At 52.6% G+C, this 13010-nt stretch overlaps 3 protein-coding genes across 3 annotated transcripts; 2 read left to right on the plus strand and 1 right to left on the minus strand.

The window, feature by feature from the left end:
• Window positions 1-2044: 2044 nt before the first annotated feature.
• POSPLADRAFT_1056940 (hypothetical protein) lies at window positions 2045-3370 on the plus strand (the record flags this gene model as incomplete). Its single annotated transcript, XM_024480850.1, has 4 exons — window positions 2045-2128; window positions 2179-2438; window positions 2508-2610; window positions 2675-3370. The coding sequence occupies 4 exons, from the start codon at window positions 2045-2047 to the stop codon at window positions 3368-3370; spliced, it is 1143 nt and encodes a 380-aa protein (XP_024339140.1).
• A 4197-nt stretch (window positions 3371-7567) lies between these two features.
• Window positions 7568-8872, plus strand: POSPLADRAFT_1143256 (hypothetical protein; the record flags this gene model as incomplete). The annotated part of the gene is made up of 2 exons (XM_024485537.1): window positions 7568-8658; window positions 8764-8872. The coding sequence occupies 2 exons, from the start codon at window positions 7568-7570 to the stop codon at window positions 8870-8872; spliced, it is 1200 nt and encodes a 399-aa protein (XP_024339141.1).
• A 2577-nt stretch (window positions 8873-11449) lies between these two features.
• On the minus strand, window positions 11450-12399 carry POSPLADRAFT_1143758 (hypothetical protein; the record flags this gene model as incomplete). Its single annotated transcript, XM_024485607.1, has 5 exons — window positions 11450-11797; window positions 11842-11864; window positions 11946-11985; window positions 12022-12164; window positions 12309-12399. 5 exons carry the CDS (start codon window positions 12397-12399, stop codon window positions 11450-11452), a joined length of 645 nt encoding a protein of 214 aa, XP_024339142.1.
• Between the last annotated feature and the right edge of the window lie 611 nt (window positions 12400-13010).

Here is a 13010-nt window from a genome sequence, read left to right on the forward strand (position 1 = left end):
TGTGCCGGCGAGGCTTGTCCGTTCAAGCACAGAGCGTATAGTACAGAGGTCGCTGTCGCGACTTGAGGTCAAGCGACAGGGGAAAACCTAAAAGCTGGGGGTGTTCGACTGGGTCTCACTGAAGCGATGGTGAGCAGCGCTCAAACCTAAGGCTAGGGACAAGATAATAATATATTAGTGAAGTAAGAAAAGGAATACAAGGGATGCTTACTGACCTAGGGACAAGAGGTCGAAACTGAGGTCCCTAGGGCAGCAGAGGCCGGCTTATATACAGGGGAAGTTTAGGGGAGGCTGTGCGCACTGGTCCATGCGCAGCTGGTCCGTGCACAGCATGCTGATGCAGCCCCAGGGGCCGGTGAGTCAGAGCGACTGTGTCAGCGGGGCCCAAGCTGTGCTGCGCACTGCCGCCCATCTAATCTGATCATACAGTAGATAAGGAAATGTCCGTTTCAGGCATATAGTACAGAGGTCGCGGGTTCGAGCCCACGAAAAGGAAAAAATTAACAAGATGGCTAGGCGCCGTGTCAACTCGTGACAAAACCTGTCATGTATGATTATGTATGATACCCAGATTAGGAACATGTTATATACACCCAGATGAGAAACATGTTATGTATAATGTATGACGCACTGGCAGCATAGCATAGGCTAACTAGCCTGATTTTGTATTATGAAGGAAAGGCTAGTCAGCCTAGATAATGTATGGAGCTACCAGGTACTGGTGACTGTCAAGCACAGAAGCCAAGTATATGGGCATGTGTAGTGCATCGAAGGAGGCCATATGGTTACGACTACTGCTATCCAAACTAAGGCTACTTCCCTCCCTCGCCACTCTTATCCTTGTTGACAACCAGCCTGCAATGGCTCTTGCGAAGCATGTGACATTTCATGAGTGTACAAAGCATATCGCGGTACAGCACCATTTCATTCATGAGCAGATCAACAGCGAAGAATGTCGTGCTGAGTATGTGCCCACGGGAGACCAAGTTGCCGACATCTTGATGAAGGCATTGGCTCGTGAGAAGCATGAATGCTTCGCGGAGGGGATGGGTCTTGTTACATCTGCCACCTGCTAAGTGGGCATGTTGAAATATGGGAGTCGGGTTCATCAGGAGGCGGAACACGCCAGGTGTCGGGTGTGGCAGCCTGACGATTGTGCGATGCATGCGCCACACATTACTGTACCTGAAAGATCAATAATTGTTAGCCTTATATATCAAATCACGCAGATGACCCACCTCAGTCTTTTTGCATTCACGAGAGCGAGACTAAGACAGTCGTTACACTTTTTATCTAGTCCTCTGCACACTCTAACCCGCAAAAGATACTTCTCATTATCTATGCATCCCTGTCGACCTACTGTTGACTTTTGGGTATGTCGGGCAAGCGTCGCTGCCGGTCCGGGTCACGTGGTCGTGCGCCAGTGTGGGAATAGGACTTATGTAGGTGTCGCGTGCCGTAGGTAGCCCCATCGGTTTGTAACCTTATCCACCATTGATCCCTGTCCATCGAGTGAAACATTTGTCTTTCCGTTCTATTCCTTGTACTACTAGCGCCCATACTGGCACCTGTCTTAGCACCCACCCGCAGGTTGCACAATATGTAGCTTACATAATGGGGTCCGTGCGCACTTCGTACTCAGCATCGTACCACTACGTTTCTTTCTTCACTAACACGACCACATAGACACGATGGTCTGTGCGCAGTCGGTACTTGTATAAGTAGTTGTACCACTAGTCAGTCGAACCCTAAGTTCAACCTGGTTATTCATTCAAGTCTCTGCTCCTCTTCACTTGGAGTAGTGGTCATTCTCGACTTCCTCGCTTGATCTTCAGGACGACGCACCGTCCAAAAGCCCTCGCTCGTCGTCTACGAGTCAGGCATCGATATAGGAGTATAGACCGTTGTATCAAAAGGTCGAACTTTCTAAGCTACGTTCCTAGTTTCACCTAGTCGAACAACTCATCCACCATCACGTCGAACAACGCAGTAAACCCGGTTCCCTTGGGACTACCAGCCCTCGCAGGATCTCCCCTTCTCCAGTATGACTGAGCAGACCGTTGCTTCGTCACCACCACAAGAAGGACTCCCATCTATCCTCGAGGCGGCTCCTGGGTTCGCGCAGAAGGTTCCAACCCGCAGATCGTCGCCCATCAACAGCTTGTCAGCTATTACCAGAGACACCCTCCCGCTCACCCAGAAGACGTATTCGCCATCCTACGAATCAACGTCAAACCAGCACAAACAACAGAGAACCTACAGTCACCTGTTAACAAACAACTGTTCGAACTCCCGGACGTTCAGTACGTTCCCATCGAGGCTCCAGACACCGAACCACCACCTGCTTCATCCGCACCAACCAACGCACCAGTTGAACCCCCGATGACGATGTTCACTCAAGCAGACATCGATCAGCGCATCGCGGCTGCTCTCGATACGTACTGACTTCAACAATCAACTGCCAATCGACCCCTCCGCCTCGACATCCCCGCTCCGGAACCCTTCAGCGGAAAGGCAGAGGATCTTAGACGCTTCCTTCAATGTGTCCTTTCCTACTTCGTCGCCACCAACAACACCAGACTTAGCGATGAAGCAAAGATCGCCTTCACTGTAGTGTTGATGAGGAAGGACCTAGGGAAGACATGGGCAGACGCATACTACGAGAAGTCGGCAGGGGGAGTCCAGGTCTATCCCGATTGGGCAGCCTTCGCCACCACCCTTGAGGAAGCATTTCCTGAGCACGGAACGCGAATCAAGGCGACAGAAGGATAGGAAGACGGTGCTCTCCCTTGGAAACTACGTCACCCGCTTTGAGCAGCTAGCGTCGAAAGCCCAGCTCAAGGACGCCAAAGTCAATGGCGTCAACTGCACCGAGAACGACTACCACACTCTCCACGCCAACTTCGTCAAGGGACTTCCGAAGGAGCTCTATGTCTCTCTCACAACTAGGGTCGCTAGAGACCGACCCAACACCATGAAAGCCTGGTACGACGAAGTCCGAAACGCTGACGCTGCCGAACAAGGGGCCCTCACCGTCACAGACACCAGGGACTACGGTGAGCCAATAGATATTGATGCCGCTGCAGTCGCGGCAACCTTTGCCTCCACATCGGGAGGAAGGAAGTGGGAACTAGGAGCCGTTCTCAATGAGGCCGACCGGAAGCTCCACAGGGACGGAAACCTGTGCTTCTACTGCCACATCAAGGGCCACAGCACCAAGGATTGCCGCAAGAAAGCGGCCGCACGACAAGGGGGTGGGAGGCCGAACCAGGGAGGATCTGGGAAGGACGACTTCCGTGCCAGAATCAAGGCACTCTCCACTGACGAGAAGCGGGAGCTGTACAAAGAACTTACGATGGAGGATTTTTGAAGGGGCAGGGTGAGCCGACGCAACCACTGCCCATATCCGTTTCACTGTCCCGTGTAATTCTAGTAGTCCGAAATGAACGCGCTCTGCACATTCCGATTACTGTGGGACGAAAAGACGTCGAGGCGCGCGCCTTCATCGATAGCAGCGCAACAGGAATCTTCATCAGCCCAAGATTCATCCGAGAACATCGACTTCGGACAGAACCCCTTCCCCGACCCATCCCCGTCTTCAACGTGGATGGAACCCCGAACAAAGAAGCACTCATTACGCGAAGAGCTCTCTTATCTTACAAGATAAGTGGAGAACCCCGATTTGTCAAAGCCTACGTCGCCAGCATCGGCAAGGAAGACATCATCTTCGGCCACACTTGGCTCAAACTCGAAAACCCCAAGATAGACTGGAAAACCGGACGAGTGGAGTTGAACCACCGGTGGACAAAAGACGAGACCAGGGCCTGGAAGATGGACCTGTACCAAAGGCGAGTGGCTCGGCTAGAACTAAAGAAGGCCGTAACTACCCCACTCCCAGAACCAACAGAGGACGAATTCGTCATCATCCCCACCTCAGAGCACGCAACCCTTCCTGAACAGAAAACTAGTGGCGCAGCAGGATATGATATCTCTGCTGCGCACCACCTCATCATCCCCGCCCGACGACAAGGCCTGGTCGGCACCGACCTTATCATGGCTATTCCCAAGGGACACTACGGAAGAATTGCACCTCGGTCCGGTCTAGCGCTAAAGGAAATCGATGTCGCTGCAGGAGTAATCGACTCCGATTACTGAGGCAAGGTCTCAGTCCTGCTGGTCAATAACTCTGACCTCCCATTCACCGTCAAAGCTGGCGACCGAGTTGCCCAGCTCATCCTTGAAAGGATAAGCACTCCACCAGTAACTCTAACCGACTGCATCGACGAAACTGAGCGCGGGGAGGATGGGTTTGGGTCAACGGGTATTGCGTCCATCGAGGAACAAGCGGAGGACATCGATGATGATGAGTTCATCATTTCCTACTTATCTGGAGCGCCGATGATCACCAAGTACGAGAAACAGGAACCCCTAGCAGTAAGGGACGTTCCGTTCAAGGAGCGACTCCCTGAACCTTTATCTGGCTACAAATGACTTCACAATGGCATGATCTGGAAGATCCACCACGACATTAGGCGCGTCACCACTTCCACCGAACTCGCAGCCTCGAACGCCCAAGGCAAGACAGAAAAAACGCTACCACAGATGGTACCATCCTACCTACACAATCTCCTCCCCGTCTTCGACAAAGCCACTGCTGCGCGACTTCCAGACCACACCGAATATGACCACGAAATCAACCTCAAGGAGGGCTTCGCGGACATGAAGCAACAGGTCTATCCGCTTAACCCGCAGCAATGAAAGGAACTTGACAAGTTCCTCGAGGAGAACCTGAGTAAAGGGTACATTCGCCCTTCGAAATCCCCGTTGGCGAGTCCATTCTTCTTTGTTGGTAAAAAGGACAGTTCACTACATCCCTGTCAAGACTACCGGCTGCTCAACGAGAACACAGTCAAGGATCGATACCCGCTCCCGCTTATATCAGACCTCCTGGACAAGTTGAAGCACACCAAGGTGTTCACGAAGATGGACCTCCGCGCCGGATACAACAATGTCCGAATCAAGAAAGGGGACGAATGGAAGGCAGCGTTCATCGTACCCGGAACTGATGGCAAACCGCCGCAGCTGTACGAACCAACGGTGATGTTCTTTGGGCTGTGTAATTCCCCCGCTACATTCCAGCGGATGATGAACACAATATTTGCAGACATGCTTCAAGAAGGCTGGCTCTGCATTTACATGGACGACATCCTGATCTTTTCCCAGGACAAGGCAGAACACGAAGAACGAACACGACGTGTTATCGAACGACTTCGACAACACGACCTCTACCTCAAACCAGAAAAATGTGCCTTCAATGTCACCGAAGTCGAATTCCTCGGCATGATCATCCGCCCAGGAAAAATTGCAATGGACCCCGTCAAACTAGCTGGCATTGCAGATTGGCCGGTGCCGTCCAACCTCAGGCAAGTACGCGCCTTCGTTGGATTTGGAAACTTTTACCGCCGGTTTATCAAAGGCTTCTCGGACAAAGCGCAACCGTTGGTTGCTCTCACCCAGAAGGACGTCGCCTGGACCTGGGGATCTGACCAACAGAAGGCCTTTGAGACCCTCAAAAAGGCATTCCTAGAAGAACCAGTACTACGTATGCCGGATCCCGACCGACCCTTCACCATCGAAACCGACGCCTCAAAGTTCGCCACTGGAGCGGTGCTACGCCAACGTGATGACAACAGCGATTGGCATCCCTGCGGATACCTCTCCCAGAGCTTCAATGCGGCTGAAAGAAACTACGACATCTACGACAGGGAATTATATGCGGTCATCCGCGCACTAGATGAGTGGAGGCACTACCTCATTGGCAGCCCATACCCAGTAACGATTCTCAGCGACCACAAGAATCTCACATACTGGAAGCAGGCCAAAGACATGAACCGACGACAAGCACGCTGGGCAAGTAAACTGACCGAGTTTGACTTCCGCCTGGTGCACGTTCCTGGTACCCAAATGGTGCAGAGCGACGCTCTCTCCCGCCAACCCGACCATGACGACAGCTCAAACGACAACACCGATGTTGTTATGCTCCCACCAGAAGTATGGGTCGCTGCCATCGACATCGACACCCGTGACACCATCCTTTCTTTCAAAGACGACCCAATAATGAAGGAAGGACTCACTGCGGCGCGCACCGGAGGAGCACCACGCACTGGAACAGACTGGTCCATCGACGATGACCTCCTCTTATACCAGGATCGGGTCTATGTACCCCCAGATGAGTCTCTTCACAAACGTCTTGTCTCCCACTATCACGACCTCCCCTCCGCAGGACACCCCGGGGTTCAGAAAACCCTCCTCGGTTTGCGCTGTGACTACTGGTGGCCGAGCATGGCCCAGTTTGTCGCTCACTATGTTAACGGCTGTGGCATCTGCCAGCAAATGAAGGTTAACACGCATCCAGCCCGACTGCCCATCACCCCCATTCGACCCCGCGCAAATGCCAAGCCCTTCAGCACATTCTCGTGCGATTACATCACCGACCTGCCACCATCCAATGGCTTTGATTCCATTTTGGTCGTAGTGGACCATGACCTTACGAAGGGGGTAATTTTCATCCCATGCAACAAAACAATTGACGCTCTTGGGACGGCAGATGCAATGTACCGAGAAGTCTACAAGTGGTTTGGACTCCCAGACAAGATCATCAGTGACCGAGGACCGCAATTTGCATCCAAAGTCTTCCAGGAACTTTGCAAAATGACTGGGGTTCAATCAGCCATGAGTACGGCATTCCATCCGCAAACCGACGGTGAGACAGAACGAGTGAACCAAGAGCTGGAGATCTACCTCCGCTGCTTCACTGCCAATGACCCGGATAAGTGGGCTGACCATCTTCACACCGCGCAATTTGCTCACAACTCCCGCGAGCACTCCACGACGAAGGTGTCCCCGTTCAAACTCATGATGGGATACGAACCTCATGGAATACCCACTGCGCACCCCGGATCAAACACGCCCCAAGTAGCTTATCGCCTCAAGGACTTGCAAAACATCCGCAAAGAAGCACATGTGGCAATGGAGATGGCCCAGAATGTCCTGGCCAAGAGAGTAAAAAGGAAGGGGGGTTCCTTCCATAAAGGTCAGCTGGTATGGCTAGATTCCCGGAACTTGAAACTGCTGTACCCGTCCAGGAAACTAGCCCCGAGGCGAGAAGGGCCATTCAAAGTCCTAGACAAGATCAGAACGGTCGCGTACAAGCTAGACTTGCCTAGCACCTGGCGAGTCCACCCCGTTTTCCACGAATGGCTTCTATCTCCCTACTCGGAAACGGAGATCCATGGTCCGAACTACACGAGGCCACCCCCTGACCTTATCGAAGGCGAAGATAACTACGAAGTCGAAGCCATCATCGGACACTGAGAGAACAAGAGGATGCGGCGCCGCGAATATCGCGTCAGGTGGAAGGGTTACTCAACAGCCGATGACTCATGGGAGCCCGAAGCGAACCTGACTGGAACGGCTGACGAAGTGTTGGCAGAGTATAAGAACAGGAAGGACTTGAGCTGAATCGCTAGCAGCTCTACCCAGTTGCTACATCCCCACTCGCACCAACATGTCTTCCACCCTCTCGTTCCTCGACCAGTTCAATGCCCCCTCGACCGAAGGCGGGAAAAGGCTCTCAATCTACACCCCTAAGCACACCCACGTCAGTGACAGCACCTTGCTGACGCTCCTTCTCAGTAATCCCACCGATGTTTTCAACAAGCTCAAAGCCCACAACCCCGAGGCAACCAATGCCACTGACCGCACTACACTAGAAGCGTATCTCTCCGCCCGCCGCGACTACGACGAGGCTGTCAAGGCAGCCAACGAGGCCATCGACCACCACAAACGGCTCCTATGCCAACAGGACGACTGCGTCCTCACCGAGCTCATCCAGCTTGATAATCTGAAAGTTGCCCATCGCTTTCAACCACTCCTACCACGCAGCATCCGGGCACGACACAACAAATTCATCCCGCGCGCCATCCCCAACACGTACTTACCCCTACCCGCACCCCTACCGACATCTGCCTTTAGGCGCCCCCCGATCCCATCCCCTTTCCTCCAAGCAACGCCGCGGAGCACTACCATCCCGGCTGACTGGCAACCCAACCCTAGTTGGACCCCGAAGGGAAGCTGCAGGCGATGCGGATCATCTCGACACTGGGTACAGGACTGTCCGGATGTACGATGTGCAGGATGCGGAAAAGAAGCCCCTGGACACCTGGAGCGAGAGTGCGGAACCAGGCCGATGAAGCGACACGTATCCGCACCACCTGAAGAACCTGCACGACGCGTGGGGGTGGTCGTCGACAACATGTTCCTCGAAGGAATCATCAACGAGGCGAAGGAGAGGAAGGAGAAAGAAAGGCAGACGAAAGCGATACCTATTCCTCCACCGCGCAGCGCTAACCCCGAACCCCCAACCAGTCCCATCGCGGGACCTTCGCGCCCCCGCCCCGATACACCCGTCGTCTTTCGCAAAGTTGACCCCGACTGGACACCCGACACCACTCAATGGACTTGGGACAGCTCCTGGCCGAATCAGAAGCACCTCTCTGGCGAGGAATGGACGAACGTAGGGAGGAACACGCGCAAGGAGTGGTTTGACGAAGAGGAGGACGACAGTGTAGGCTGGGAGTTGTATGGAGATGGTGAGCAGTAAGTAGTCGAATGGGACTTCGACTCTGGCAGGGGGGTAATGAAACATTTGTCTTTCCGTTCTATTCCTTGTACTACTAGCGCCCATACTGGCACCTGTCTTAGCACCCACCCGCAGGTTGCACAATATGTAGCTTACATAATGGGGTCCGTGCGCACTTCGTACTCGGCATCGTACCACTACGTTTCTTTCTTCACTAACACGACCACATAGACACGATGGTCTGTGCGCAGTCGGTACTTGTATAAGTAGTTGTACCACTAGTCAGTCGAACCCTAAGTTCAACCTGGTTATTCATTCAAGTCTCTGCTCCTCTTCACTTGGAGTAGTGGTCATTCTCGACTTCCTCGCTCAATCTTCAGGACGACACACCGTCCATAAGCCCTCACTCGTCGTCTACGAGTCAGGCATCGATATAGGAGTATAGACCGTTGTATCATCGAGGACGTTGGCTGCCGGCGGTCTTTCCGGCGTCATTCTCACACAAACCGATCGACAAATCAAGTGCTTTGCTGTTGCCTAGAACCTCGCTATACTACTCTCTCGTCTGGTACTGGCACCAACATGACTTCGGAGCATGACACCAAGTTCCCCCTCTTGGTCGAGGGGAAGTATCGGGTCTGGGCAATGAAGATGGAGGCGGAGCTGGTTAGGAAGGGACTGTGGGGGGTAGTGGAAGTCGAGGTGGAGCCCAAGGAGGGGGAAGACAGGGCTGAGGCGTTAGCGAAGGAGCTGAAAAAGCGGAAGAAGGCCGACATGGCCAAGGCGCGGGCGGAGATCGTGCTCCGGGTTGGTGACGACCAGTTGGAGCTGTTGCAGGACGAAACGGACCCCCATGAGTGCTGGTGGGTCCTCCAGGATGCGCACCGTTCACGAGGTTTCGCCACGGAGCTGGCAAAGTGGCGACAGTTTTACCACGCGGAGATGGAAGGTGGCGAGACAGCACAGGCTTGGATCTCCCAGGTCAAAGGCTACGCACGGGCGCTCCGGGATGTCGACGTCGAGGTATCGGACCAGCAGAAGGTCCTTGTTCTCATCATGGGACTGGGAGAGGACTTCGAGCGGGTGGTCACGGTGGTTGACGAGATGCTGACAAGGGAGCGCACATTCGACAATGTGTGTGCAAAGCTGCTGAATGAGGAGACGAGGCTCGGGAAGCGGCAGGACAATGGCGAGGCGACTGTCGCCAACATTGCGGCTTCAGGGGGAGCTTCGGGTGGCAAGGTGACGTGTTTTTGCTGTGGGAAGGTTGGGCACATTCGACGGAATTGTCCGGACAAAAGGACTCATGCGAGCTTGGCGGTCATGGAGGATGTCTTCGCATTTTGATTGGGTGTAGGCTAACGGTAGCTCGCTTGAGGGGGAGTGTTGACTTTTGGGTATGTCGGGCAAGTGTCGCTGCCGGCCCGGGTCACGTGGTCGTGCGCCGGTGTGGGAATAGGACTTATGTAGGTGTCGCGCGCCGTAGGTAGCCCCATCGGTTTGTAACCTTATCCACCATTGATCCCTGTCCATCGAGGACGTTGGCTGCCGGCGGTCTTTCCGGCGTCGTTCTCACACCTACATCACAGGCATGGTGCTCTACCATTTCACATATGCAGCTGATTGCCATGATGTCTGTGAAGTGTCCTTCCGAGTCACATTCTTCACCTACATGCTGCACTGCATCACGGAGTATCATCGGAAGTACAACACTTTCCGAAATTCATGTCCGAAATCCGCAGAACGGACTTTTAAAAACAAAAAACAAAAATAAGAAAATTGAGAAAATTGCGTACAGTCCTCAGTACTCATGCGGCCATATCTCAAAGATACATAACTCTTGTAGACCTTCAAAAGATCCCCGGAGACATGAAACAGGTGGGCTCACTTGTGCAGAACATAGGGCCTAGGAGAACACTGTTTCTCTCGCAGTACATGTCGTAAGGTGGATACCCTGTGCAGATTCCTTGTAAGTATGAACACCAAATATTCTAGTGCTCAATAGATCCTCTCGATTTAACTCTAGGAATTGGCATGGGGTGTCAACTGTTTCTATATTGCGGGCTGTATAACAAGACCTGCGTTCAATCATCGTTAAGCGCCGGCCGAGTCACTGGCATGTACACGTAGTGAAGTTCGCGGGCTTTGTGCATGGACCAAAGGCCTTGGAGTACATTCCATAGATATTTATTGATATTCTGATAGTATTGAAGTATAAAGTATATACAGATTTAGGTGCTACAACATGCACGACACTGCGCGATCAGCCATCTCGTGGTATGGTGTTCAAGAATATCATCATTCTCTGTACATAGTAGTTACGAGTAGGAAAGCTGCATTCAGGGGAAGATATATGACTGAGGATCCCGCTATGTTGTAAACTCAGCGAGAACATGCCGTGAACACTCCATGCCGATAGGTAGGCCTAGTGTGTGAGCTTTACGATCTTTCTGTACACTCATTTTCAATTGCTCATATTTCCTTTTTGTAGTATTCATTCTGCCTTTTTGTAGTATTCATTCTGCAAGTTTAGACATATGTACATGTAGAGTATAACCGAGCCTCAGGAGCTCCTATGAGTGGGATCCACGCCCTTATATGGAGCGGCATGATAAAATGCAGCTCTCTCGATGTCTTAGCCCTACGTGTTTTGGGTGGGCTACATGCATTAGCTTGGGGGGTCATTGTATGGCTGGTCCTCGCACGGCGAGCTGCATCGATTGTTCGACAGCGAGGCAAGGGAGGAGGGTCCAGGGGGGGCCGTCGAATGGCACTCCCCGCGGCACCGGGAAGCAGCGTCGGCACTACTCAGACAGCTGGATGCGGCGTGGCATCCGTGTCAACGCCATGCTCACCCCACAGGATGAGAAGGATCTCGGCGCGCATGTCCACGTCGCACCGCTCGGTGAAGTCTGTGAAGTCTGTGCACTGCGATGAGGTGAACTCTGGGACTACGTTGCAGGCCTGGTGGAACTGCCGCCACCAGAATATGTGCTCCACCATGTGGGCCAGGAGGCGAGCATTGGCCCACAAGTGGTGCTGTCTCTGCTCGCGATCTTCGAGTGTTTCGGCCAGGATCGCTGCCCAGCTGAACGTAGCGACCATTGGATTGAGCTGCAGGAACTCGAGGATGCCATTTGTGGACCAGCCGACAGACTATGATGAGCTGTATTAAAAGAGAGAAAATAATACGCACTCACAATCCCAGTGCTGGAGAGTTTGTCTGTCCCGAGTGCGAGGAACTGAAGTCAACAACACTATACATACACAATGGCGCTCCTAGGGGCCAGTGTTCACTACTCACCTAGGGCTTCGTGAACCTCATAACCCTCCCACAACCAAGCCTATATCCTTTCGTTACGAAGCTATGGTGTCCGCACATCGAGAGCCTGCGGAATCTTGACATTGCCGTCTGAGAGCCCAGTAGTCATAGTTTCTTGCAAAACCCAAATCCAGACAGTGAAAGCAGTCGCATCTTGACGTCTCTGGTTTGCAATGGTGACCGCAGGATACAAAGACAACACTGTGAATAAATTAGAGGGCATCATCACTGTTGTACAAAAACATGGTCGTCCAGGAGGCCTTCGACATCTCCGACAACCTGGTCTCCGTAATCACCCATATCCTAGCTGTACTGTCCCCCGAAGGTGACATCCAGACTGCTGACCATCCATCGCAGCCTCATGCACAGATTTCGTCGCGTGACTTATGGTACCATAAATGCAAGGCACCGTACTTCGGCTTCGATCCTCATCCATGGCTGGAGAATCGAAAACAATTCTTAAGGATATTGTCACTCGTGGCAGTGGAAGATTACAGCATCGTTACACCACTACTGTACGACATGGTAGAGTTGTCTTTGCTCTATCACCGACTTAATGAACTCAACTTGGATATTGGGGTACGTTCATGCTTATCCTCGAAAGTCCTATTTTAACGCAATGTATCCGAATGTCTTCATATATCGTAGAATCTGCTTGCTCGAATTCGCACCGTTCACTTCGGACTCAGTCGATATATAGCCCTCCTCGCCCATAGACGCTGCTCCGAGCCACGAAAGAGAGACGGTTAGTCAAACTTCATTGACATCACAATGATACTTACCATTTCTCTCCGCCATATGCAGAGATTTCCAGGATTCTTTCTGGTGGCTACATTTTTGCCTTTCTATTCTCACAGTTTCAGTACTATGACAACGAGAGCCTCCGAGATGTAGGGGAATCGGGCCTCGATGATGATATTCCTGCCAATGTGGAGAAATTACAGTGGCAACTTCATGGTGCTATCGCGGAGCAGAGACAACGAGTTGCGCATAGATGGGACAGTATCCTGAAGTCCCAACACCCGTGAATGACCCCGAGCTCTTGGT

Source organism: Postia placenta, assembly GCF_002117355.1.
Source record: "Postia placenta MAD-698-R-SB12 unplaced genomic scaffold POSPLAscaffold_7, whole genome shotgun sequence".
Taxonomy (NCBI): Eukaryota; Fungi; Basidiomycota; class Agaricomycetes; order Polyporales; family Adustoporiaceae; genus Rhodonia; species Rhodonia placenta.